The 27,371-nt window shown below is 58.9% G+C and overlaps 2 protein-coding genes across 2 annotated transcripts; one reads left to right on the plus strand and one right to left on the minus strand.

The window, feature by feature from the left end:
* Positions 1–2,392: 2,392 nt before the first annotated feature.
* On the plus strand, positions 2,393–9,500 carry NCLIV_022380 (NLI interacting factor-like phosphatase domain-containing protein; the record flags this gene model as incomplete). Its single annotated transcript, XM_003882432.1, has 2 exons — positions 2,393–2,523; positions 2,978–9,500. The coding sequence occupies 2 exons, from the start codon at positions 2,393–2,395 to the stop codon at positions 9,498–9,500; spliced, it is 6,654 nt and encodes a 2,217-aa protein (XP_003882481.1).
* Positions 9,501–12,189: 2,689 nt separating this feature from the next.
* On the minus strand, positions 12,190–22,124 carry NCLIV_022390 (hypothetical protein; the record flags this gene model as incomplete). Its single annotated transcript, XM_003882433.1, has 11 exons — positions 12,190–12,502; positions 13,015–13,169; positions 13,697–13,855; positions 14,175–14,261; positions 14,860–15,123; positions 15,632–15,856; positions 16,255–17,442; positions 17,699–17,798; positions 19,088–19,192; positions 19,522–19,748; positions 20,676–22,124. The coding sequence occupies 11 exons, from the start codon at positions 22,122–22,124 to the stop codon at positions 12,190–12,192; spliced, it is 4,272 nt and encodes a 1,423-aa protein (XP_003882482.1).
* Between the last annotated feature and the right edge of the window lie 5,247 nt (positions 22,125–27,371).

Below are 27,371 nucleotides of genomic sequence, written 5' to 3' on the forward strand. Positions count from 1 at the left end.
GTATCTATGTATGCATCTACACATATATTCTCTATGAAGACCTGCGTACATGTATCTGTGTGTGGATAAATATACGGGGATCTCAAGAGACGGAGCGATGACTATTATGAGGTGAGTGCTCGGGTTCAGGACACATTTTGCTTCGTCGGAAAACAGGGGACTGCGCTGGGCGGGGGGAGTGCGTGGCACCGAGAGGTTCCAGGGGTGCTCCTCGCCACCAAAAAGAGTTGTCACGGGGAGACGAGCAAACGCCTGATTTGAACTTCAAGTGAGGGCGAAAGCCGTGAGGCTCCAAAGGCGAAAGTTTTGCGTTCCAGAGAGGCCACCCGAACCGTCCCTTTGGGGAGACAAAACGCTTCGCGCGGAAAGTGAAATTCGCAGGCCCCGTGAGGCCAAGTGACTCTCTCGAAACCGAAAGGGTCGTCACAGAAACCTGCCGGCAGCCTTCCGTGTCACGGGGTTCGAGCACGTCTCTATTTTGGATCTACACGAGTGCAGCCGTGCGTTTGCATCACAGTGAAAACGTGCCAGGCACCGATTCCTCAGCGGATAACCCTCGTGTTGCAGGTTTGAGCTCGGTTTTCTTCCCTCGTCGGCGCTTTCTTTAGCGTTTTTCTCGCCCTTTTTCTTGGAAGATCCCGGCCGCGTGGGCCATGAAAGCCTCATGTCCTCTCGAGAAGTGGGAGGACGGCGGGACAACGGACGGTCTCTTCCCCAAGCGCACACGAGCGGAAAAGAGTTGAACAACCCGTCCCCGCGAGAGGGCTGCGTAGCTCGCCACGGTCCGGTTTGCCATGCCTTCTCTCCCCGGACTCTTTTCCGCGCAAAGATTCACTCTTTTTCGGTATCTTTTTGCTCTCTGTTTGCCCGGGTGTTTCCCGCTTTCCCGCGGAGGAGAGAAACTGGCGTTTTTCTCCTTTCCCCGCTCGAGACTCGAAATTCCCGCGAGAGAGATTCGCATCCAGCTACACGCGACTCTGTAGAGCTCAATCTGGCCCGCAGCTCTCTGAGTCGCGGTGTGCAACGCCGTGCGGATTTTCCGCAAACGCCTCGCGGCAACGCGCATTCTTCCTTTTTCTTTGTAGAAAGCGTTCGCCTCTCCTGTCTGCACGCCACGTCGCGCGACCGTTCGTGCGGAAGAATTCGCAGAAAACGCGTTCCGTGAACGGCGGCCAGCTCGGCTCGAGCGCGAAAATCGATGCCGGAGTCGTCAGGTGTTCCGGCACCTGCTGAACGCGCGCGGTTTCCTCCGTTCCCATCTGCGCTCGCATCCTTTCATAATCCTTCGCTCCACGCGCCGATTCAAGTACGAAACGAAGAAGTCTCGACGCCTTCCCCTCACGCCTTACTCTTGTCCCGCGACAGAGTCGCCTCTGCCTTTCTCTCACCGCTATTGTCCGCTCGCCCGACACACACACACACACAAAGCGTATATCGACTTCCTTGTAAAATACTCACGCGCGTGCCGATCCTCTGTCCACTGTGCAGGGTCAGAAAACGTGGGGCCGGAAACCTGTGTAAACCCGAACGTCTGCTGGCGTCCCGTTGACGGAGGCTGGCTGGAAGCGTCAAGTCGCGCCGTGCCTCCCTTTCGCGAGAACCGCTTCCCCAGCGAAGCGCCTCGGCGCCTGGAGTGCGGGCGTCCTTCTGGGCGTTTGATCCCTGTGAATTGCATGTGGATACCTTTTTGCGCTCAGGCGGACAAAGGCGAGACGCTCAGCGACTCGACCTTGTCTCCATTGTGGTCAAGGCAGTGCGAGGCACGCGCAGGCACTCATCCGTCTTCTACGCCTTCCTCTCTTCTTCGCCTTCTCTCGAGAGTCTCTCTCGTTCCTTGCCTCTTCCGACTCGGATTCCTCTCAACTCCACCTGCGTCTGTCTCGTCCGCCGACTCTCGCGTGGCGTTCAGCTCGGCCACAGACCAGTTCACATCGTGTTTTGGTCAGAGTCTCGAGAAGACGCGCTCTTGAAGATCTCTCTCTCCTTGCCTGCCTGAGACGGGGGCCCGTCGATCGTCTTTGCAGGTCAACCGTGGTGGGATTTTTGCGTCCTTCCCTTGCTGCGGCCTGTCGTGCGCCTCTCCCGTTCCTCCGTCTTCTTGCCAAGTCTTTTGTCTCCGGCTTCGCACATGCGCCGACCTTTTTCGCGGGAAAGAGAGACGGAGAAGACGCCAGGAATCGCCCGGCCCGAGCTGCGCTCGAGTTCGTCCTTGCCCGGCACAGCATAAGCGAAGGGAAGAAGACGGTTGGAGACGAAGCGAGAGGAAAGGCGAAAGCGAACGCGTTTTTGGGAGACTCCGGAGGGCAAGGGAGGGACTGAGCAGAAGACGAAGAAAAGGTAGACAGGAGAGGGGAGAACTGGAAGAGAAGGCTCGAAGGAACAATCAGGCAAGATGGCGACCGAATTTGGGGACCTCTCAGAGTCGGCGGGGGAAGAAGAGATGGGAGCAGTCACATTCGAAGACGACTTTCTGGAAAGTTTGAAATCGCTCTCCGATGTCTACTCTGCCCAGCAGCGGAACTGGTACGAAGGAGAAAACCTGCGAACCTTTGCGTCTAAAAATCGCCCATTTAAAATCTTTTTCACGTCAAACTGAGTCCGCATATCTCCGAACCTCTACACCAGTGCACATGCATATCGGCCTGTTCCTAATTTTGTGGCTGTGAATCGTTGTGGAGGGTGGAAGGGTTGACGCCTCTCTCTGGCGTTTGTTGGCGCAGCGGAAGAAACAAAGGGGGGGGGGGGGGGCGAAATTGGCGGGAGCCATCGAATGTTCACATAACCGTCTTTCGCTCACATGCGTAGTTTTCTCCAGCGACGCATCTGTCCCGGTGCCTCTACGACAACCCGTCTCTCCTGTATATATATATATATACATATATCTATATATATATGGATGCAGGAAGACTGTGTAGAGGCTCTCCGCGTGCTTGGATTCTCCCTTTTCCTGTGGTGCGTTTGTCTTGTCTGGTTGCAGCTACATGCTCGGCGAGGTCGGGGACCTCCCTCCGCCTCCTTCGGACACAAAGCGGACTGTTTTCCTTGACATCGATGAGACTCTGGTTCACGTCACTCCCTACCCCCTTCCTTTTGTCAAACCCGACGCAACCTTTCTTCTCCAAGAAACACGCCGTTCTTCCTTCGTGTCCTCATCCGCCTCTCCCTCTTCTTCCTCTACCTCCTCTTCTCCCTCTTCTTCCTCTACCTCCTCTTCTCCTTCTTCTTCCTCTCCCTCCTCTTCTCCCTCTTCTTCCTCTCCCTCCTCTTCTCCCTCTTCTTCCTCTTCTTCCTCTCCCTCTTCTCCCTCTCCTTCTTCTTCCTCTCCCTCTCCCTCTCCCTCTTCTTCTTCAGCCCCTCTCACTCTGTCTCCCGTGTATCTTCCAGGAGCTTCTGCAGGTCCGGCGCCGCGTGCCGCGCTTCTGCATGTGTATTATCGTCCGTTCTTGTTTCCCTTCTTGGAGAGTCTGCTCAAGACGAAGGAGTGCGAGCTCGTGGCCTTCACGGCCGCGCTGCGCGAATACGCAGACCCCATCTTGGACGGAATTGAAATGAAGCTGGGCGGCGCGCGGGGGAGCATCTTCGCGGGCCGACTGTACAGACAGCACTGCGCGCGGGCTCCGCGGGCGCCGCTCGTGTCCTCGGCGCTCTTCGAGGAGACACCCGACGAGATCAACTCGACGGATGACGGCGAGGAGACAGCCGAGAGTCGTGGGGAGCTCGAGGGCGGGCTGGTAGAGGAGAGGAAATCTGCGGAGGGCGGGCTGGAAGAGGAGAGGAAATCTGCGGAGGCGAGTAAGGGCGGCAAGCGGAAGCAGTGTGACCCCGAGACGAGGGACAGGAAGAGGAAGGCGACGACGCAGGAGTTGGGGGAAGACGACAGTGGAAAGACAGCGGACGCGCACGCGGCGCTGTCGGAGGAGCGTCCGGGGGAAGGGGCAGAGGGGAAGGTGGGCGGCGTCGCCTTAGACGGCGATCGGAGCGCAGGAGGCAGCTCAGGAGGAGAGACCGCGGACGTTTCTGTGTCGAGAGAAGCCGAGCCGAGAGAAGAGGAGGTGGAGACGGCGACTTCTGCTCCCGCGCTGTCTCCCACGTCGTTCGATTTGCGTGGAGCTTTGGGGAACGCCGAGCGAGACGAGGACGACTTGTTCAATCAGCAGCTAGTGGAAGCCGAGGAATTTCTGTACGTGAAAGACTTGGTGCATGCGGCTCCAGCCCGGTGTCTGTCGCGTTCGGTGTTGCTGGACAATTCCATAGTCTCGTTGGCCGCGCAGCTGGCCAACGGCTTGTTGCTTCGCCCCTTTTACGGAGACCCTCAGGACCGGGAGCTCGAAGGCGTTCTCGCGTTCCTCCTGGACCTTTTGGAGAAGAAAGGCGACATTCGCGAAAGCATGAAGGAGTCGGGAATGCTGCACAAAGTTACGCAAATGCTGCTCCTTCTGCCGGAACTGCGAGACACGCTGGCCCTCTCCGAGCCGCTCAAGGCCGAGCTGAGCACCTATCTGGGCGAGGGCGAGGCCGATCAGAGAGAAGACGAGGACAGCGAGCGCGAGGCTGATCAGAGAGAGGACGAAGACAGCGAACACGAGGGCGAGGCCGATCAGAGAGAACACGAAGACAGCGAACACGAGGGCGAGGCCGATCAGAGAGAAGACGAAGACAGCGAACACGAGGGCGAGGCCGATCAGAGAGAAGACGAAGACAGCGAACACGGCTCACCGGAGGAGAAACGTGTGGAGCCCGGGAAGAAGCGACGGGGCGGAAGGCGGCGCACAGGGCGAAAGGAGTCGGAGGGCCGACGAGGAGGGAAAGGGGACCGAGCCAAGGGAGAAAAGAGAGCAAAGGGAGAGGACGAGGCAAGTAGGGCGCGACCGACGGAGGCAGAAAGACCCGACGCGACGCATCAAGGAGAGATCAGCGAGGGCCTGCAGGAAGGCCAGTGCCCGTTGTCGGAGCACCAGTGTCCGTCTCCGAGTGACTCTGCGCTTGAGTCTCCAGCGTCGCTTCCAGCGCCGCTCGAGCTTGATCCGCTTCTCGGCGGGCTCGCGCCTTTTCCGCTGCTTTCGAAGCGAAACGAAGACGAGTCTTGTCGCTCGACCGAGCCGCCGTCGACGCAGCTGGCTCTCGAAAGCCCCGCGAGTCTCTCTTCGCCTCCGTCGCTTCCTCCGTCTTTCCTCCTGTCTTCGCCAGCCTCCCCAGGGTCTCCGTCTCTCTTGTGCCGCTCGGGCCTCACGAGTGAGCCTCGAGAGAGCCATCTCGGCCTCGACGGCGCAGGCAATTGTTCTCCCGCGCCCGAGAGCGGGTGCGAGCGGAACCCGCCGCAGGGCGCGGACGCCTCCGCGGCCGAGTCTGCAGTCTCGGAAAGCGAAGCGACGGGAGAATGCACGCAGAGGCGTCTGTGTGAGGGCGAAGCCGGAGAGGCGGGGGTAGGCGGGCACTGTTCGCTTGCCTCGAAGCGTCGTCTCGACTCAGCCGCAGAAGACGACACGGAACTCGCAGCTGAAGGCTTCAATCCAATTGCGAGCGGTTGCCCCGCCCCCCGCCTGCCTGTGTTGCTTGCTTCCTCTGTGCCCGCCGGAGGTGTCGAGGACCACGCCTGCAGAGACCAGGCGGAAGACGTTCCGCGTAGCGGCGAGGACACCGCCGGTGCGCGGCAGGACCGGAAGCCCCCGTTCCACCGGTCGTTGGAGGACGACAGCTGCAAGCGCATGCACGTCTTCGAAGGAGCGATAGCGGACGCCATGTCTCTCGCGGCGCCGCCCCACCTCCAGGCCTGCGCCGTCCGTGCAGCGGAGCATGAGTTCTTTCCCGCGTCTCAGTCGTCTCTCTCCGATAGCCACGCCCCGTCCTACGAGTCTCTCCAGATTTGGCCAAGTATCGAGCAGGAGACGAGCGTCTCGCGACCGCGAACCTCCATGGAAGAGACAGTCCCTCCTGTTCTCTCTGTCGCGTGTTCCTACGTGGCTGGCGTCAGCGCGGCGTCTGGCGAGGCGCATGGAGTACCTCGAAGACCACGTGCGTTGCCACCTTCTCTCGTCTCGCCTGCGTCCATTTTGCATGGCGACCCTCACGCGTCCTCGCTTCCTCGGCCTCCTAGCGACCTTTCAGCAGGACCCGATTTCTGCGGCGCTGTGTCCTTCCACGCAGACGAACGCGAGAAGGGACAGCCTGACCGCCCGAACCTTCCGCCGCTGGTCATGCCTTCTGCGCCGACGTCTCCTTCGCACCTCGCTTCCTCGTCCGCCCCCGTGCCGTTCTCCCTTCCCGTCCCTCCGCCCTCGTCTCCCTTGTCTCCGACGTCTTCGCTCCCGCGTCCAGAGCGCTTCCGGGCGGCGAGGCAGTTCACCTTTCACCTGCACGAACCCGCGCGCCGGGGCTCGCGGCCTCGCCAGCACCGCAGAAGTGCCGCGCTGCTCAGAGGCAGTGGCGCGGAGGCTTCAGATCTTGCGTGTGGCGCCGGAGCGGCCTTCCCGCAGTCTGGCGAGCTCGATGGTCAGTTCCCGAATCCTGCGCTGCCTCCGCCGGCTTTGGCGGGCGGCGTGGCGCTGGCCGAGGCGCGCGCGCGAGCGGCGGAGGGCCGGAAGCGGGAGTCTGAAGGCGTGGGATGCGTCGAAGGCTCCGACGGCTGCCGAGACCTGGAAGAGAGAAGCGAAAGAAGAGCCGGCGCCGGCGCCCCAGCGAGCGCAAGCAGGCAACCTGCGACGCGAACGGGGCGCCCGGCTGAGAACGGCTCTTCTGGGGATCACTCTCCTCGCCACTCCGCTCCTTCGGCTTCGGCGCCGTCGGCTACGCTGCGACAACCGCGTTTGGCCTCTCAGGCGCGTCCTCCGCAAGTCAACGGCAGGGCGTTGAATGAAGCGCAAGGCAAAGCGCCGAGGCGCTCGCCCGAACGTTTGTGCCGGGCGCCGTCTCCTGCCTCTCTCGTTCGCGCTAAGCAAGCACCTGGCGGCGCCCAGAAGGGACCCGGGAAAGCCGAGCGCGAGAGCGCGACCCAAAGGAACAGAGACGCCGCGAAGGCCAGCGGGGCGAAGAAGGCCGAGATGGCTGAGGAGCCTGCTCAAAGCAAGCGAGCGGGCTACGCGCCGACCGCAGGCGTTCCCCCGGGGAACCAGACGCCGGCGCGCCAGAGACTGCATGCGGCTCGAGCAACCTCTTTGCCCGCTAAAGGCCTTCAAGTCTCGACCTATGTGCGAAACGACGGCCGCCACACCAACGCAGAGGCAAGGGTGACCCCGTCCCAAGGAGAGATGAAGAAACGGATCACGCCCGCAACGTGGCGAGAAGAGCGCGCGCAGCTGCGAGGGCGTGAGGATTTCCGAACGCCGAAGGTGTCCCCGGTCGAGGGCCCGCGGCCTCGCTCGGTGGCGCCGTCTGCTGTCGCGGCTTCAAAGACCACGCGCTGTCTCCCTTCTTGCTGCGGGGCGGCTGCCGCTTCTCCGAGTCCTGCGTCATCTCTTTCGACCGGTAGACGCCGAGAGAAAGGCTCCGGGCAACCGGGCGAAGCCGCGCGCGCTCCGCCGCGTGCCCGAGGCTGGTGCGAGCAGCTGACTGTTTCTCTGGGGTGTCGGGAGGCCACGATCGACAGCGGCGACTCGACCCCTGCGCAGCTAACGAGTGCGCTCCCCGTCCCTTTTCCGGCGGTCTCCGCTACACAACTCAGGGTTCCATCTGCGCAGCCGTACGTCCGCGTGCCTCGTCCCGCGTCACCGGCCGCAATGCCGCCTCCACCGGTCGCTGGCGGAGCTCATGTTCCTTTTGCGTATGGTGTGCGGTCGAAAAGTTCCCGACCGGAGACCGAGCCCTCGCTGTCGCCCTCAGGTTCTCAAGTCGTGCTTCGCTACTACGGAGACGTCGCTTACGCTGCCCAAGTGTTGTCTCAGAGCCACACATCGGTCTCCGTTCCAGCGGATCCGCGTGGTCCTTCCTGCGACACCGCCGACAGGAGCCTCAGGGCGGCCGCGGAGGCGCAACTCGACCGCAGCGCCTCCTCGGCGTCTCATGCAGGGGTGAGCGACGCGGGGAGCCAGGGGGAAGCCCTGTTGTGGCATAACGAAGGCGACGAGAGACAGAGGAGCGAGCGGAGCAGTCTGCGGTCAGCAGAACGCGAAGAAGAGGACGGCGAAACGCGAGAGGTTGAGGTTTACTTCGCGCCGCAGTTCTCTGCGTCTCCGCCTCCCTCGGCGGCGACCGCCCCGGCAGCACGGCCCGGAAACGCGAGCGACAAAAAATCGGAGACAGAGACGAAGGCCAACGAGGGCGAAGGGACAGAGGAACCGTCTTTGTCTTCCAAGTTCCGGAACTACGTGTCTGTGCTCCCGCGCGTTGCCGGCGTCTCTGCCAGTGTCTCTGTCAACGCAGCCGTTCAAAGACCAAACGGTCCACAGAACAGTCCTGGCGGCTCGGTCGGGTCTCCGTCGCCCTCTCCGGCTCTCGCGCGTTCTTCCTCGTCGCTTCCTGTACAGGCCGGGGCCTCTGCATGCGCCTCTCCGTTGTCTCCACGCTTCGTGCAACCTGTGTTGTTTGTAGGAGCCCCGACCGGGTCTCCCACGTTGGGGTCGCCTCTTGCCGTGCCTGGAGCCGGCGCGCTGGAGCCCCGCTTTTCTTCGCGCGCGTTCGTGTCGTCTCCGCCGTCTCCGAAGTCTCGCAAGTCTCCGGCTCTCGTGGCGCCGTCCTCGACGCTGATGTTCTACTGCCCCGTTGCCCCGCAGTCACAGATGCAAGCGGAGGTCGCGCCGTCCCCGTCGTGCTCAGGTTTCGCTCCGGCTTTAACCGGCGCGAGTGACGGGTCGTCCCGGCCCCCGTCGCCTCGGAGTCCCCCTGACAGCAACGCTGCATGCGCCTCTCCAGGGGCCGCCTCTCGTGATCTCGCTGTCTCTCGACGGGGTCGGCCGATGCTAGTCAGTCCCGAGGCCGCTTCTGCTGGCGCCGCGACAATTCCTTGTGCGGTAGCGACTCTCCCTGGTCTCGTCGCGTCGACTTCCCTGTCGCGACCAATCACCCCCTCACCTCCCCCTTCTTCTCTTTCGCCTCCGCTGTCGCCTGTGGCAGGCGCCGCCCCTTCCGATGCGCTCGTGTATGTGTCGCCGTACCCGGGCCCGCCTTCGGCTTCGCAGGCCGTCCCCGGTGCGCCGTCGCGTGGCGCCGTGCCGCCCATTCGTCTGTACAAGCGCAAGGATCCGTGGTCTCCGCGCGGAGAGCCTGCCGGCACGGCGATTCCGTCCAGTCCCGTGCCACGGCTGCCTCTCAACGGGGTTCACGCCGGGGCGAGAGGCCGGAGCCTGGAGGGAGGGGCGCGAAGAGACGGGACGGGCGTTTGGAGACAGCTGACGCCGCGGGGATCGCGCGTCTGGGTCCCCGCGGAGACAGCCGCGCCGACGTTTTCCAGCAAACCCGCGAGTCTGAAAGCCTCAGGTGAAGAAGGCGTCCAGGCGTCGTGGTTCTGCGGAACGCCTCGCCAGGAAGCGTTGTGGGGAGGCAGAACCGAGAGCAGCGCGGGGCACTAAGAAAAGCCGAGAAAAGAGCAAGAGGGGACAGAGAAGAGAGACGGGCAGAAGCGGAGCGAGAACTTCGCACCAAGGAAAGACGAGTCCGACAGGAAGGAGACGAAAGAGTGTCGTATGCCAACCAGGGCATCGAGTGTGTCGGGTCTCGATTTGTTACGCTTAGGCGCGGGACTCCTGTTCCCTTGTTTCCGATATCTAATTGTTTGTCGTGTGCGCCTTCTCTTGGATGTGTATTTCTCTTGCGTTGTCCGCTCTCATTTTTAAACGAGTAATATGTGCGCGCCTCTCTCGGGTTTCTGTTCTGGGCACAAACACGTGCATTTTCTCGCGAGTGTCTTCTTTTGAGAGAAGCCGTGCTTTTCTCTCTGTGCAGCAGAAGCGCGTATGCTCCGTTTCCGCAGACCCCGTTTTCTCTCTCGCTGTGCGCATACAGAAGAAAATCGTGCGTTTCTTTTTCGTCCCCTCCGTTCTCAAGGGCCTTCCGTTTTCTGCCACTTTGGTGCCAAAGATTCTCGGTCTTCCAGTCGTTCACTTCACCTTCTGACGAGGAAGAAGCGTTTTTAGAACAGGTGGATACGACAGCACACTGCGTCATCGGTTTCCCCAAGCGTCTCTTAAAATCCTCATCTCCGCCGCTGTCCGCCGAACACCGGCAAAGGAAAAATTAGCACGCAACGAATGCACTCACGCGCAAAACCTGTACAATGGCATGCGTGGTTGTGGATGCCCTCTAGCGCTTTTGTGGAACACTCAAAATGTCCGAACCGCCGCGCACCTAGGCAAAAGGCGGAACACGTTCTTCCTTCGCCTGCATTCCTCGGCGTTTTGCGAGAAAGGAGACTCAGGAGTGCATCTGCGTGGTCAGGAAAGCTACCTGAAATCGTCATCCCTAGACTGAAAGCACAGGCATCTCTCTCTCTGTGTAGCCGTGCGTCTTGGGTTTGCGGCACGCGAGCACAAACTCCCTCCCAGCTGGATTCCACACGCTGGCGCGAGACGTCCTTTCTGGACTCCGTGAGATCTACGGCAAAAAGATCCAAAAAACTTTTCGCTGTCATAAGCAGCCCAGCGGGGTGGTGGTGTACAGCGATCATGAGAACTTGGTTGTGTGTCTCTCCTAACTGGAGTCACATTCATTATCCGAGGTAAAGACGCGAGAGAGGAGGCGGATAGATGTAAATTCGGAAAGGACCGAAACAAAGCGAGAGCGCGCTGCGCAGCCAGCGACGCGGGGAACAATTAGACAGGTTCCTGAGAGCGATCCATCGATTCTTTACAACGACAAGAAATCCAAGGTCGGAGAACGCTTGACACTCTCAAGCACTCCAAAAACAACAGGGAAAAAGAAGTTGGGGAGAGACACCGAAAGAGAAGATGCCCCAAAATCGAGGAGGCCGCAAGAAAGGTGAAAAAAAAATTACAGGACAGCTTTAAACGCCAACATGACACTGTGAATTTCCTAGGCTCTCGAGACGCACAGGGTCTTTGAATTTTGTGCTTTCTTCTTCACCTTTCACGGCCACATGCGGCAAGCGAAGAATGCAAAAAGGTCTTTCTCGACAGCGTCCCGTCTTCTCTCCCAGCGGTCGCCGTGCACAGATCGGGGCACGGCTGAGCCAAACATTTCGGGAAAAATTCAAAACCGAACATGCAACTCCATGCCATGCCGTGCCTTCTTTCTCCGGTCCTTCCCGTATCGTCCACCTCGAGGAAAAACGCTTCTCTCAACTCTCCGCTTCGCTTCCTTCCTCTTCCTCTCTCTCCGCTTCGCTTCCTTCCTCTTCCTCTCTCTCCGCTTCGCTTCCTTCCTCTTCCTCTCTCTCCGCTTCTTCGCTTCCTTCCTCTTTTTCCACCGACGCGCACATTCAAACTCCGCCGACCGCCTCGCGGAAAGGCATTTCTCGCCTTGCACACACGCAAATGCATGCATGAACGTATGGAGGGACTGCGACAGATGTTGAGAGTGATCTCTCCCAATTCGAGAAAATCGGGTGTTTCCAGGCTTTTCTCTGCGGCCCGTCCGATTTCAGCGAACCCGCGGAGTCCGCCCCATCGTTCCGCCACTGCGGAGAAGCAGACCTCGTCCACAATCTCTCTTTCTGAGGCGTGCGTTGACAAAAATGACGCATTTCTCGCCGCGCGTGCAGCCCCTCGAAGAAAGCAGCTTCGCGGTGTGAACTGCTCCCGTTGAGATCCCAAAATCTTTGAAGCCATAGCTTGCAAAACAGAACGAAAGCGAGACTCTCTCGGAATCGCCAAACCAAATACCGAAAAGCGCACATTCCGACGCGCGCGCGCGTGCCATGGTCGGACATGTTGCGTAAACTCGACGTAGGCGCGCATATCTCCAGGCACGCACCCACACATCGAGAGCCGCGCTCTCATCTCCCACCTGCCTCTCTAGTACTTCTGCCGGACCGGCCTCCGAGCCCCGCGCGTTCGTCTCCGGGAACGGCGTGCGCTCGCGCTGATTCTGGCCCTTCCCAGAGAGAAGGGGAGTCGCCTCTGCACGGTCACCCGCAGCATAGAAGAACCTCCCCAACTGCACCACCCACATACCTATTCATAAGTATAGACATATATGTATACATGTATACGTGCACATATGTGTGCATGTGCATATATGAGTACGGGCGGGGATGCGCGAGCACGTGGCACGGATGTTGGCTTAGAGAGAAACGCGGAGGCGTTAGGTCGAGGCGACTTCGGAGACTCGGCGCCCGCTCTGTTGACTGCCTCTTCGCGCTCGATTCAACTGCGTTTTGTAGACAAGACACGATAAATCCAACGCTGTGACGGTGGACGGAGAATATCTGCAGGCGATCTCCGCCGCTTTGCTTCCAGGGCGCACCGCAGCGCCGCCAGACCCGTCGATTAAATGCAAGAGCGGAGGTTGCACATTTGGCGAGGCAGGCTGCCCCAGCAGGGGGACGGGTACCGCCGCAAAAGACAGCGCCTCCCAGTGAGACGCGTTCGTCTTCATGACCGCAATACACTCCCGTCTGAGAAGAAACGGCGCAGCCACAGAGACGCGAAATCCACGGGCGCGGCAAAACGTGCAGCGCACAACCCTTATATCCCGACCCAACACACAACTACTAAAATTCGTGGAAACGCACGGACCTCTGCGTATCTCAATCGCCTGTATCCACCGATGTGCGTATGCATTGAGGCATACATACGTGCACGCGTACATACATACCTACACATATCTATCCGTGTTTGAATGCAGAGTGCGCTGTGCATATATATATATATATATATATATATATATAGGGAGAATTGCGCCTGCACACCGCCATGTTTACTGGACACGCACATATGCTTAGGCGAGCAAGAGAGGCAGCCCAGCGGTGGCAGCAGACAACGTGGATTCGCCTGCTTCGTCCAGAACGTTGCCAGGAACTCCCGTGGGTTCCCATCCTCTCTTAACTCCAGGGGGGTGTTTTACGCTGAGCAGACCGAATCGCTTTGCTCGATTCGTCCGCGCTGGAGGCGTGTGAAAGGGACTCACTCGATGTTTCCAGTGTTGTCGACCGCACTCAACTCCTCAAAAAGAGGAACGGCAACAAAGTTCATGAACCCGAGTTGCGACTTGGCTACTTCGCTGTGCTTCTCCCGGTCACACAGCGGAGACATCGGCAGGTGACGGGCCATCTCTTCATCGCCCTGGAGCAGGATCGAAAAAAGGACGACAGAAAACAAGAAGTATCTTTCCTCCCCGTGCAAAAAGCGAGCGAAAGGGAAGAAACGACTCGGTTCTTTTCCCCGCAACTGTCTGTGCACACGCCGATTTTCTACAGGTACGAACGCGGTGCCCGGTACTCGGCGTACAAGAAAAAAAACGCACGACTCGACACCGAACTGCACACGTGAAAGCGACAAGAAGAAAAAAACATGCAAATACAGACCGACAAGCACTGCAACACACAACAATGCAAAGTGGATATACATATATATATGTCTCCGCACAACAATGTACTTTTATATATATGCATAGAGGTATACCGGCATATATACGTCTACACCTTACATACGCACATGTATATATATATATATATATATATATATATATGTTGCCGATACCTGCAAATATGTATGCAGACATGTACACACAAAAGTTGGGGTGTACTTTGGAGAGCTGAAGCGTGATTGGTGATTCGTTGTTCCCGATAAGAGTCAGACACGCGCCTTACCTGGTCGTAGAACTCAACAGAGAGACGCTGGCACCACTGGAAGTGTTGGGACCAGGAAACGCTGCAGTGTGCGAGGTCCGCGCATTTCATGATCATCTTCACCGTGAACCAGAAGTCTTCGTCGCCGCTCAGATCGAAATCCAAGGCGTTTCGTCGGACCTGGGCGACGCACACGCAGCGGCGCATAAAAAATACAGAATTACTCCCCTGCCTCTAAAATCCCGCGCTGCGCACTTGGCCGACATCTCGTCAACGGTCACACTTTCAAATCATACGGGAACGCAGCAAATCATATACATGCACACGTGCATAACCAGACGGAGAGTGGATATGCGTATACGCAGATACATATGTGTGTCTCCGTACGTGTATGAGAAGATCGACAGAACCTCCATCGCTCTGCATGCATAAAGACGACGGAAAGCTGGCGAGCGGGCTGCGAAGCGCCACGTGGAGAGTCGCATATGTTAAATCTTACTCTGAATCGAGACACAGTCTCGAAATGGTTTTTCATATCGGTCGCGAGAATCAAATCAATGATCAACGAGCGGACCACGTGATAATCCTGGCAAACACCCCATACACACAGCAAAACAAAGACCAGAGTGTGCGCACAGCCAACTGTGAACAATCGAAACAGCCGCACAAAAATGTTGCTCTTGAGAGGAAAGCGCCGCCCGTTTTCAGAACGGGAAACGCCCAAGAATAACACGATTTCTTCACCCAAAAAGCGCGTCCACTCGAGCCACAGCTGTGCATTCCTCTGTGTTCATGTACAGTCCTCTTTTTTCTCGATCTCCAAATGCACTCTCTATTCCTGTGCTTATCTCCATGTAAAGGCACAGAGATCCCGAGAATGTCCACGTGGGCGGCAGCAGAAGCGGTGAGGAGACGCACTTGCACACTGAAACGTCTCCAGACCCGATACACACTCGCAGGCACGAAAAGCTGGATACTCTGGTTCGAGCCCCACACGACGCTATATATATATATATATATATATATACGCACATGCACAATTCACGCGTATACATATGTACATATATATATATATATATATGCATAAATATATATATGTATATAAGCCGAGTTGCGCGGGTAGTTTGGGTGTCCGCGTCTGCAGGTGTGCCTCTGCGGGGTTGTTTGGGCAGGTCGGAGCGCACTTTGGTTCTGAGTGAGAAGAAGATGTCACAGTCGGGCAGTTCGAGCGTTTTGAAGGTTAGACAGGAGTGGTAGTTCTCCAGAACGCTTTTGTCGTTGTAGAGCACTGCGACTGGGTCCAACGCGTTGATGAAAAGGGCGTTGTTCCGGCCTGGATGGCCAATGTCGTGGCAGAGGCCCGCGACGACGATCAGTGCGCGGTCGCGGCTGTTCATCGTCTCGCTCAGCTCGAGGAGCTCCGTGAGGGCTACCATCTTCTGCGCGACCTGAAGCAGGGAAACGACCGAGTCTCTAAACTCACACTTTGCAGAGATGAACGAAGTTACACGGGAGCGCGCGGGACGCCTGTTAATCTCTCCGCGCGTCGGGACACGTGCCAGTCACCGGCGGCGCGCTCAGAGAGGAAGACAGATCGACAGAGAGATCAAGAGAGAGGGAAAGTCACCGAAGGGGATCAAGAGAGAGATCAAGAGAGAGGGAAAGTCACCGAAGGGGATCAAGAGAGAGATCAAAAGAGAGAGGAAATTCACCGAAGGGGATCAACAGAGAGAGCAAGAGAGACGGGGAGACAGATTAAAGAGCGATCACGAGAGAGGAAGAGATCAAGAGACAGGGAGGAGCGTTAAGAAACATGACGCACTCAGGCACACAGAGAGACACAACGTGATCGCCTCCACATACAAATGGACACAGATTCGAGTCTCAGCGCCACAAACTGGGACAATTTGAGATCCGCGCTCCGGAAACCGGAAAGCTGGTACTCGCGAGGCGTACCATGAGGCCGTGGATGCAGTTGTGGTACGGAACGTGGTTGTACTGAACCTCGACCGCAGTCAAGAATCTCAACAATACGTCCCCTGAAGGCAGCCGCAGGTCGTCGCTGGTGCACTGAAGCAGCACGTATCCGACGTCGACGAGGGGCGTGGGCGAAACTTGGGCGTGGCGGAGGCAGTCAAAACTCCAGTCCCGGACAGCTTCTTCGCTGACGGCGAAGGGGCTCTGCGAAGACAGACCACGGAAAGAACGCCTCGAGAAAGACTGGGTTTAAAGGTGTGCCCATGGACGGCTTGCGAGGACATGCATACCGTTTTGTGTGTCGCGTCTCTGGTGTCCGGCCTCTGTCCTAAGGGCGCCTCTCTCGCTCTTTTCCTAGTACCGTTGCGGAACTGTCAGATTCGTCGAAAAAACTCTTTGAAAAGCCTGCGACAGCTGCATGTGTGTGGGGCGAACCGCGATTGAGACCGGCAAAGGGACACGAGGGTGCGGGGTCGACGAGGCGGAGACGGTGAGCCCCACACGGCGAGCGCACGGCTGGCCAGCCGCGGCCGCAGAACGAGAAGGGAAGAGGAAAAACCGCGACGAACCGCGCAGCAAAGGAACGACCGCGGTGCACGTACCACGGACAGCTCGTCGGTTCGCGAGGCAGCACTGACGATTTTGAGCAGAGTCTCGTAGCGAAGTCGGGCCTGGAACTCTGCGAGAGACTGCGGAGTGAGAGACTGACTCGGCGGCGAACAAGGCGCCGACTCGCCGCGTCGCTCTCGCTTTCCGTCTCCCTCTTTCGGCGAAGTTACATGCAGTCTCGCCAGGTGGTCATGCAGAACTTTCGCCGTCAGTCCCAGCTTCTTCTCGCGACTCCCTCGCGCCTCTGCCGCGGGCTTCAATCCGTTGTCCTGGAGCTCTACCTCCCGCTCGTCCGCCTCGGCTCGGTCGTTCTTCCTTCCTCCCGCCCTCCGCTTCGAGGCGGTCAGGTTACCGAACCGCTTCGTGGCGGCCAAGGTGGCGAACCGCTTCGGCGCCCTGTCGCCGTCGGTCGAGTCGCTTTCGCTCTCTCGCTCTTCGCCGCATCCCTCGTCAAGGCACGTGAGCCCCGCCGGAGGGCCGTGCGGGGAGACGCCCACCCGGTCCAGCGCGTCCGCACTCGACGCCTCGGCGCTCGCGTCGCCGCGCCCGCGCGCGCCTGCGGGCCGGCCTTCGCTCACTGCCACTGCGTGCACGCAGGGATGCAGGTGGACGCCGTCGAGAGTCCCAGTCCAGTGGGACTGACTCGGCCACGCCTGCAACCCCGGCCCGGAATGCCACGCGCCGGCGCTCCCGCTTCGCACGAGGCCCAAGGTGCCGGCGCAGGCAGAGGGCTCTGCATGCGACGACGTCGCGTTCACCTCAAACGCGTTTTTTTCTTCGCTCGAGTCGCCCGAGGCAGTCCAGCAGCCGTCGTCGACACCGCGCGTGTATGCCGCAGTCGTCACGCGCGTCCAGTCCGCCGGCGACGAGTTGTGGTTGTTCAGGAACGCCTGGATGATGTCTCGGTGAGCGTCCGAGTCGAGGTCGCCAAACTGGACGGTGTACAAGTTCGACGTGTTGGTGAGGATCGAGAGACACCGGCTGAGCGTCTGGTGGCAGTCAACAAGCAGACTGCGGTGCTCCGCATGCATCTCCGCGCCCACCTCGCTCTCCAGCGAGTGGCAACTCTCCATGCAGTGCTTGACCATGTTGACGAGTTGCTCAACTGCCGTCGACACCTTCACCTTCTCCCGCTGGCGCTTCAAATCCGACTCCAGACGGTCCACGCGCTTCCGCGTGGTCTGCCGCAGAAAGACACAGACGCAGGCGAGCGGCGGGGAACGATGGACAACGCGGGAAAGAAACCGAGAAAAGAGGCGAAAGAGAGGGACGACGACGCGGGAAAGAGAGGAGCCCGTCGCGGCGGAGGGGTCGCGGAAGCGCAAAAAAAAAACAGGACCGGGGCACAGGAGAGAAGCGAAAAATGCGTGGAGAGAGAAAAGGAGAGAAAGACGCGAAAGATGGAAAGAGAAAGGAGAAAGGAGAAAGAAAACCTACCAGCCAATTGTAGAAGGTTTGTCTTTGCTGCAGTTCTGTCGCATGGCGTCCGATGAAGAGGAACACCGTCAGCATCAGATACGTCAGTACGCGAATAACGCTGAAGTCAGAAACAGACCAACGCAGCCCGAGGCCACACAGGTGTGCATGCGGAATCCCTCCACAAAGCGTGACGCCCCTCGCGCAACCCTTTTCACAACATGGTAGCCACCCTTCTTTGTTGATGTTGCAACTGCGCTCCAAATACGCACGCCCCCACACGTGCATCTACACACATTCCTGCACATGTGTGTACATATAGATAGAATATACATGGGCGACAGATAGAACACATACAAACCGAGACAGGTGGATATGGGCAGGTGGATATGGGCAGGTGGATATGGACAGGTGGATATGGACAGGTGGAAACGGACAGGTGGATATGGGCAGGTGGATATGGACAGGTGGAAACGGACAGGTGGATATGGGCAGGTGGATATGGGCAGGTGGAAACGGACAGGTGGATATGGGCAGGTGGATACGGACAGGTGGAAACGGACAGGTGGATATGGGCAGGTGGATATGGGCAGGTGGATATGGACAGGTGGATATGGACAGGTGGAAACGGACAGGTGGATATGGGCAGGTGGATACGGACAGGTGGAAACGGACAGGTGGATATGGGCAGGTGGATATGGGCAGGTGGATATGGACAGGTGGATATGGACAGGTGGAAACGGACAGGTGGATATGGGCAGGTGGATATGGACAGGTGGAAACGGACAGGTGGATATGGGCAGGTGGATACGGACAGGTGGAAACGGACAGGTGGATATGGGCAGGTGGATATGGGCAGGTGGAAACGGACAGGTGGATATGGGCAGGTGGATACGGACAGGTGGAAACGGACAGGTGGATATGGGCAGGTGGATATGGGCAGGTGGATATGGACAGGTGGATATGGACAGGTGGAAACGGACAGGTGGATATGGGCAGGTGGATACGGACAGGTGGAAACGGACAGGTGGATATGGGCAGGTGGATATGGGCAGGTGGATATGGGCAGGTGGATATGGACAGGTGGATATGGACAGGTGGATATGGACAGGTGGATATGGGCAGGTGGATATGGACAGGTGGATATGGACAGGTGGATATGGGCAGGTGGATATGGGCAGGTGGATGTGGGCAGGTGGATATGGGCAGGTGGATATGGGCAGGTGGAAACGGACAGGTGGATATGGGCAGGTGGAAACGGACAGGTGGATATAGAGACAGATCAAGACAGGTTCACGTGTCCCTCTAGATATACGCGTCTAGGCAGGCAGAGGCAGATGGACATTCGGTCGCGTGCGAGTGGGTGCAACGACGGGGCACCGTCAAGTTCTTCTCTCGACCATGTCTTACACAAAAGGAACGGGGACGAAATCGGGATTTAGGGCTCCGCGGATAACAATCGAGCCGGCGCTGAAGCCGAAGAACATCAGGTGAACCTGCCAGGTGCGGCGCGTCCTGCGAGGAAAGACAGAAACGCATGGCGTGGCGACAGCCACCACTGGCGTCCAGAGGCCAGGGAAGACGCGGCACGCGAAAGACGCGAGAACCGGAAAGAAACGAGAACGGAAGACGAGGTTGAGAGGAGGAACCGAAGCCCACACAAGCATACAGATCACCGTATGCACACATTTATACTCATAGGTGTTCGCATATTCGAATTCTACAGACAAATATATATATATATATATATATGACCCCCGAGAGAGGAAAGGCGAGAGAGGAAAGGCGAGAGCGACAGTACGGCAGGTGTGGAGCCGGTCTGCGGAAAAGCTTGGCATTCTTACCTGGAGGGGTACACGACGTCTAACTGCACGATGAGAAGAAGGCCGTAGAGATAGGCGACAGCGCTGGAAGCTTCGAGCGACGTGGACCACGCAGAAGTCTTCTCCAGGCTCACACTCACGTCCGTAGGTTGTCCTGGAATTCCGGCGGAACCGATCACATCCTGCACGTAGCTGTGTTCCAGAATGTAGGACGCAGTCGTGTTCCAGACTCCCCATATGGTTACAACCTGAGACACACACACACACGACAGGTGCGTCGGGATCCATGCAGCAAGGCGCACCCACCCGAGAGGAAGAGATGCGATTGCGGGCAGTCTCGCCTTCCTTCCGCAAGTGTATCTCTAGGCGAGAAAGAGAAGGAGAGGAACAGCCTGGCACTGAGAGACACAGCGACGCAGAGAGGGAAAGAGAAAGGGATGTGGACAACGGGAAGAAGAGATCGAGATGATGGAGAAAGCGAGTGGAGAAAGCGAGTGGAGGAAGCGAGTGGAGGAAGCGAGTGGAGAAAGCGAGTGGAGGAAGCGAGTGGAGAAAGCGAGTGGAGGAAGCGAGTGGAGAAAGCGAGTGGAGAAAGCGAGTGGAGGAAGCGAGTGGAGAAAGCGAGTGGAGAAAGCGAGTGGAGAAAGCGAGTGGAGAAAGCGAGTGGAGAAAGCGAGTGGAGAAAGCGAGTGGAGGACGCGAGTGGAGAAAGCGAGTGGAGGAAGCGAGTGGAGAAAGCGAGTGGAGAAAGCGAGTGGAGGAAGCGAGTGGAGAAAGCGAGTGGAGAAAGCGAGTGGAGGAAGCGAGTGGAGAAAGCGAGTGGAGAAAGCGAGTGGAGGAAGCGAGTGGAGAAAGCGAGTGGAGAAAGCGAGTGGAGGAAGCGAGTGGAGAAAGCGAGTGAGAAAGCGAGTGGAGAAAGCGAGTGGAGAAAGCGAGAGATACAGAGAACACGGGAGACGGAGGAAGAGAGTAAGGCAGGTGCATGCGTTTGTGTGTACGAGAAATGCGTTGGCCCGTTCCCCTTGATTCGCGGGGCCGACGCGCGGAAGTGTGCAGACTGTGTTGTGTTCGAGTCTGGGAAAGAAAACGCTCTGTCCAGCGCTGCGCGGCCCCGCGGGCGTTTGCCTCGGCCTCTCTGGACTCAGGCGGAGGGCGCGAGGAAACACGACACTCACGAGGAAGGTGCCTCCGTCTGCGACGAGTTCGGCGTGGCGCGCGAGTCTTCTGAACAGCTTGGTGACGATGAAGAGGGCCGCGACGGAGACGGTGACCGCCATGTTGATGTGGAAGAGGACGCCCAGAGGTTCGTTGTGGTTGAACGCGTCGAGCAAGTTAAAGGACCAAGCCATGAGGGGCCACATCATGCTGGTGACGAAGAGGGAGAGGATCCCCATCAGCAGGAGCCGCGTGACCATCCAGCGGTTGATGTTGGCGGCAAACAAGTCCTCGAGGCTCTTGTCGACGAACCTGAGCGGGAAGCGACGCAGAATCGGATCTCCGGATCCGGAGCGGCTCAAGTTCGTGTTGGGCGACGCGCCGCCGTCCCGGCTCCGCTCCTTGTCGCTTCCCTCCTTGTGAAGCGACGTCGCGACCGAGAAGTGCCGAGTCCCCGCCGAGAGCCGACCCCGTTCGCTCACGTCCGCGCCGCTTCGCTCCCGGGTGGTGTCGGCGAACACGGAGCGCATCGAGTTCTCGTGACGCATCGAGGCCAAGTCTTCCTTCATCCGGAAAACCAAGTCGTGTTCGGCGAGGTTCCGGAACGCGCGAAAGATCTTGCGCCGCGCCGCGACGCACCGCGGCTGACACCGGCTCAACGCCCGGCCTCCAAACGGCGTCTCCGGCGTCTCCATATTCCCCCCGCCCGCCCCGGGAGCCGTCCACGAGGCGCCTTCGCCCCGCGGACTTTGCCGCGAGTGGCCGGAAGTCCGTCGCGAAGTGAATGAAGACGGCCAGTCGCTCTCTCGCCTGCTGCGCCGCTCGGTGCCGCCGGCCGAGGAATCTCGGCCGACGAGCGAGGAGGCGCTCCCGCGGCGCTCGGCGACGCGGCCCGCGCGCGCCGTCGGTCGGTACGGCAGGGAAGTCCACGACCTGCTCGTCCCTTGTCGCTCCCTGCGGTCGTTGAGGGATCGCGCCGAGGGCGACACGGCCGACCGCGCGCGCGTCGCCAGCAAGCTCGGCTGCGTGCGTTCGGCCTCTGCGTCGCTCATCGACTCGCTGCGGTGCGAACCTTTCACGCTCCCACATTCACTGAGCGTCGCAAAGGAGACCGTTTTCACGCGCGTGAAGCGCGAGGAGTTCGTCGGATTCGTCCCTGCAGACCCCGGCGGATTCGAAACGGAAGAGCCCAACTCGCGCTCGGCCGCACACGCCGCGCCTTTCTCCTTCACACTCGGCGCCGAACTGTGCACCGCGCAGTCGCGAAAGACCCGCACTGGACAGTCGACAGCCCGGCAGCCGCAGACTGCCAAGCGACAGGCGTCAAAAGACCGAGACAGAGGGAACTGCGGAGGGAGATCCTCGGACGGCCGAGGCGCAGGAGACGCCGACCGGGAGGATCGACGCGGCGCGCAGAGAGAGTCGTCCTCTGGGGGCTCGACCGGGCACGAAAGAGACGTTGCGGCCATCGAAGAGGAAGGGACACTGGAAGGCCACGCACGCGGTGGCAAAGAACAGAGAGGCGCGTGACGCGCGCACGCGCAACACTGCGAGGCTTCGCAGCAGTCGCCGCCGAAGCACGAGACGGAGTCGGCGCTGCGTGCGCTCTCTGCACGGCTCGGTGTCTGTACCCAACGCGGCTCTCGGCTCCGCATCGACGGGCTTTGCTCGCCCCTGCTCTCCCCAGTTGGGGAGATCGGACACCGCTCCCGCGCGCGTCCACGCGGCGTCGAGGCCGCAGATCGTCTCCCCGGTCGTCTTCGCCCCAATCGCTCTCGGCTCCTCGGACTCCCTTCTTCGTCTCGGTCTCTGCGCGCACAGTCGCCGGAGCAAAAAAGCCCTGGAGAAGAGACGGAAGACGCGCTCGCGCTGCGGTTCGACGCCCGGTTTCCTCTCTCCGCTGCGAGAGAGGTGGACGGCGACGGGTCGCAGGTGGCCGCGGAGGGTAGGGGACCTCCCTCTGTCTCTACTGACTCGACTCTTCTCTTCCAGAGACGACGAGGGTCGCTTTTCTCCCTCGCGCACGCTCCGCAGAGCCGCCCACGGCGCTCGCGCCCCGAGAGAGAATCCGACTGGGGGGCGAGAGACGGCGCAACAAGTGCGAAGTGGCGTCGAGGCGCAGTCCCTGGCGCGCGGCAGGGACGCGCGGCACGGGCCGGAGACGAAGAACTTTGCGAGGCTCCGCAACAGTTGGCCGGAGAGGCGCGGCGAGTTGCCTCTGCCGGACACGAAACAGGTGCGCGCGAGCAGTGAGCAGCGAGAGGAGCCGCTTCCGGCATGCTGTGGAACGAAACGAGACGTCGCTGGCGATGTCTCATCTCCCCTTGGTGCGAGCGAGAGCCAGCCGAAATCGGCAACGCAGCGAGGAAGAACCGACGTGGAGATTGACAAACACAGACAAGAGAGGCGGGAACAGCCGGCAGGCTCAGGCTCGCCTTCGACCGACCTTGCGCGAACGGAGAAGGGAGAAGAGCAGCCGGCAAAAAAGAGCGTTCGAAGCTGAGCGAGGCGCGGCCCGCGCAACGAGCTCCGGTTTCAGAGTGAGTGGGTCCAAAAGCGATTTGCTGTCAAGTAAAGGCAGTCGGGAAAAGGAACGAAAAGAGCCGGAAGAAAAGAGTGTCGGTAGCAGAGAAAGCGCGACTCCTCGACGTCTGTGGCGACGTCACGCGAGGGCGGCGAGACAGAGGAGGCGAGATCAAGCGAAACGGAGGCCGGGAAGAAAGGGAAGGAAGACTCGCAAGGAAAAGACGTGTTGGCGAAGGCAGCGGGGCAACCAGTTCGAAAACCCCTTTGCTGTAGACACCGGCATAACGTCGTGCTTTGCTCCACACTTTTCCTGTCCCTGTCGGAGAGATGTCGATTTAGAGACGGAACACACAGGCGAAGAGTGGCAGGCCTGCGTCGTAGACCTCGTTCCTGGAAAAAAGATTCGCGGGAAAAGCGGATTCAGTTCGCGAGGAGGGGACGAAGCTAACGAGAGGTGAAGTCGAAAACGAAGAGCACCCGCAACGAGAAGATGCGCCGAGAAAAGGGCCAGAAGCAGACGCCGCCAAAAACGGGGAAATCACTCGGGAGAACCAAGGCTCTCGAGCTCGGCGGCCAAACGCGAGCGGGAAAAAAGACTGAATAAAGGCGCAGCACCGCGTGTGCTACAAGAAAAACGACTTTCCCTGAGCCTCTCGGAAAGAAGAGGCGCGTTCTTTGGACACGGGGACGTAACCTCGAGGCCATTGAATCCAATAATTTTAGCTGTCTTTCGCATACCAGTGGGGTGGTGTCCAGCAATCATAAAGAACTTGACTGTATCCCATGCTTGCAGTCGCCTTCCGGATCCTAGGTGCGATGATGTGTCGAGGAAGAGACACGAAGGAGCCAGCGGTTAGCGCGAAAGAGAGCTGGGAAGACTGACGGTCCCCACGTCGAAACTGGATCCCACAGGGGGCGAAAATATCTGCCGTCTCTCTGCCACATTCAGAGTTGTGTTTCTCGCCAGGCGACTCGACAGAGGAAAAAGAGGGAAGCGGCGAGTTGAAGAAGGATGTTTGACAAGAGACGAGCGCCTGTCGCAGTCGTCCACCTGCGACTGTCTAGCCACTCGAGCGGCCCCAGCGGCAGGACTCTAGGGTGCATTGGCCCTCATTCTCTCGAAGTTTTGTCCCTTCTTCCCTCCTCTCGCGCCCCTGGCACCTCTCTCGCCTCGCCAGAGTTCTCAAACGAATGGAAGAGACCCGCGGAAGTTGTCGTCCCAGCACGGGACAGAGGAGACAAGGCTGCATCCGCGAGTTCCTCCAGGGAAGTCAGCAGAGCGAGGGGGTTCACGCTTGGGGAAAGGGGATGCCGGACCAAACGTGTCGGCAGCGGGAACGCAAGAGCGATCAAGACAGCGCCAGGACGACGAGCAAGGCGTCTCTCTGGATGCAGGAGACGCAGAGGCACGGGTGGAATGGAGCAAGAGGCGTTGGCCTGGGCTGTCCGGATTTCGCCTTGGGGCAGCAGAGAGAGACCGCGGGTTTTTCTACGCCCCCAGCACTCCGAAGGGAGACGACGAGAGAGTGCGAGCGAACGGCGCGCCCATGGGGAGAAAGGCACAAGGGAGCGGCCGAGAGCGAGTGAGGAAGGGAACGGAAAGAAAACGGAACGCTGGAAACTGACACAAAAAGCTGCACGCGAGGGCCTGGCAGAATTGCACGCAGAGAAAGCCAAGCAGCAGGCAAAGCACGCGAGTCGCGGTTGGAGAACTGGAAACGGGAGTCGCGGCCGAGGGTCAAAACGGGGAAGAACTGCAGAGACAGGAGGCGGAAAAATGGGAAACCAGGGTTGGAGCGAGTTGCGTTCGGTTCCAGTTTGCGAGTCTTGTTGCTTTCCCCGGAGAGAAGAAGAAGGCTGGCGAGGTGTTTTAGACAAGAGACAAAAGAGCGCGTGAGTGAAAGTCCGTGTAGCTCGCTGCGTTGTTTGTTCCTGTCGATTTCTAACGGTCGAAAATGCTGACCCCCTCGGTAAAGGTCGCGGCCGTTCGCTCTAATACCCCTCCGCGTTCTTCTCTCGATGCCTAGCGTGGAAAAGACGCGGCAGATCCTTCGGTCTCCGTGGCTTTTCTAGACACATGGACACATAGCGACGAAGCGGTGGACACATGCAAAGCTGCGGCGAAGATCGAAAGTCTGAGACAAGGAGCGAAACACCTGTGCAAATCGTGCGTCGTTTCGCCAGTTTCGATGTTTGAAACTCCGCGCGCAAAAAAGACAGGCATTTGCGGTGGATGCACAGAGATTTCAGAGCTCCAAACACCCGCAGGAAAAAGCGAGACACTCGGTGAGCAGGGGCTCGAAGGTGGAAGGAAAGGCCGGAGTTTCACAGAGGCCTTAAAAGACAGCGCCAGAGGAAATCCAGGGAAAACCCGAGAAAAATCGGCGCGAGGCCGGCTCGGGCTTTTTGCGACGGAAATCGAAAAACGTCGCGTGAGAGAGGCTCTGAGATCGGCATGCGCCGGTATAGCGCGCCTCCACCGTTTTTGCTCGGCAAAACGACAGCTTTCTGTTTTACCTCTCTCGCAGTTTGCGTGTCGTGCAGCGTTCTTACACGTCTTCGCCTTCCTCGGAAAATCGAAATCTCCAACCGTACGTGCCCGAGAGCTCAAATCAGTCATAGAGTTCGGTGTAGAGACCGCTGTCTGTTCCCTGGAGAGATAGTGTCCGAACAGGAAGGAATAACGCGTTTCTCAGACACACGTCAAGCGACAGACGCGTGGCCGCTGCGCGCCTGGTCCATTCTCGCGTTTTTCGAAACAACCTCGAGGCGTTTCGCTACGACGCTGAGCCTGTCTCGCGCGCGCTTAGGTAGTGAGAAAAGGCTTCCAAAAACGAGAAGTTTCGGACAGCGGTATAGACTCGGTGCGCCGCGCACAGAAGCAGGGACGCACGCGCTCCCTTTTTGCTTCCCAAAGATTCCACGCTTACACGAAAGATGCAGAGAATGCCTCACAGCACATGGCAAGCTACTCTTCCAGCGCCGCCGCACAAAAAGTGTGACCGGAAGTGCCGAGTGTTCCTGCTGGTTTCGCATACTGAGCGTCGCCGTCGAGAGATTTCCGCCAATGTGAACAGCCGGGGGACGTTTGTTTCGGTTGACCCGACGGTGCCAGCTGCGGCGAGAGTCTTGTACGACCTAAAGGGAGTGTAGCCCATAATGAGGTTTGCGTGGGAGAAGAGCTGAGCAGCGAAGCGACAGTCTATGCGCGCGTCTCATTAAGCTGTGCCTTGCCGCGACACGGTAGCGGTGACTCCCACGCGCCGAACCTAGGCATATATCGCACACAGCCGGATAGACGCACAGAGCCTCTCTCTCTTCCACAGAAATCCAGTTGAGCACGAAATCCGAAAGAGGCAACTCGGCAAAGGATGTGTCACTAGGCTCTCGGTGAACACTTCAGCCGAGTCTGCCGTTCAGGCTGCCTCACGTGCGTTGCGCGCGGGGCTTGTGTCGAGTTCGAGTCTTTCGCACAGTCCAGCTTTTTTCGCATGCTCGCGATTTGTGTCTTTTCCTCTAAACGAAAGAAATGCAGCACTCCACACACGCTGCACGACCCCTCTCGATGGCTTCTTCGGGAGCGGCCACGGCGCTCCGGTTCAACTGAATCTGCCGTTAAGCTGTTTTAACCTTGCAGAAATATGAGTGTAGGCTTCCGATAACGCGCGCGCTGTGCGGCCACTTTGTACGAGTACGTGAGACACAACTGACCAGATCGGCGCATGGTTCTGGATCTACATCTTGCTTCACGTGTCGAGTGGATATGTGCGTGGTGTAGCTTCGGGCTTGTCGACAAATATTCCCGGACGGCGCCATTAAACCAGCCGGGGACCATAAACTACTATGTATATGGTAAGGCTGCGCGTGGACTAGTGAAGACCCGCATTCTGTCGATTTCTCGTGGCCTTTTCAACAAGAAGGGGAATTGTTTCCACGTAACGGTATCCCCCGAAAAAACTGGTGCCCGTGGACCGATCTTCCGCTCCTGTGACGGCCCATTCGCCGCCGAGAGAGCCGGGCGAGACAGGGGTGCCTTGTTGGGCCATCTGTCGAAGAGAACGTGTTTTTTCTCGGATAGAAACATGCAGCATGAAAACCTGGAGCTAGCAAGCGATCTTGTGTCCTTACGATCTTGTTCCAAGTGCGTTTTGCCCTGGTCGCGAAGCATCAGAGGGGAAGACACGAACAAG

The sequence above is a fragment of the Neospora caninum genome, chromosome VIIa (assembly GCF_000208865.1).
Source record: "Neospora caninum Liverpool complete genome, chromosome VIIa".
NCBI classification, from domain to species: Eukaryota; Apicomplexa; class Conoidasida; order Eucoccidiorida; family Sarcocystidae; genus Neospora; species Neospora caninum.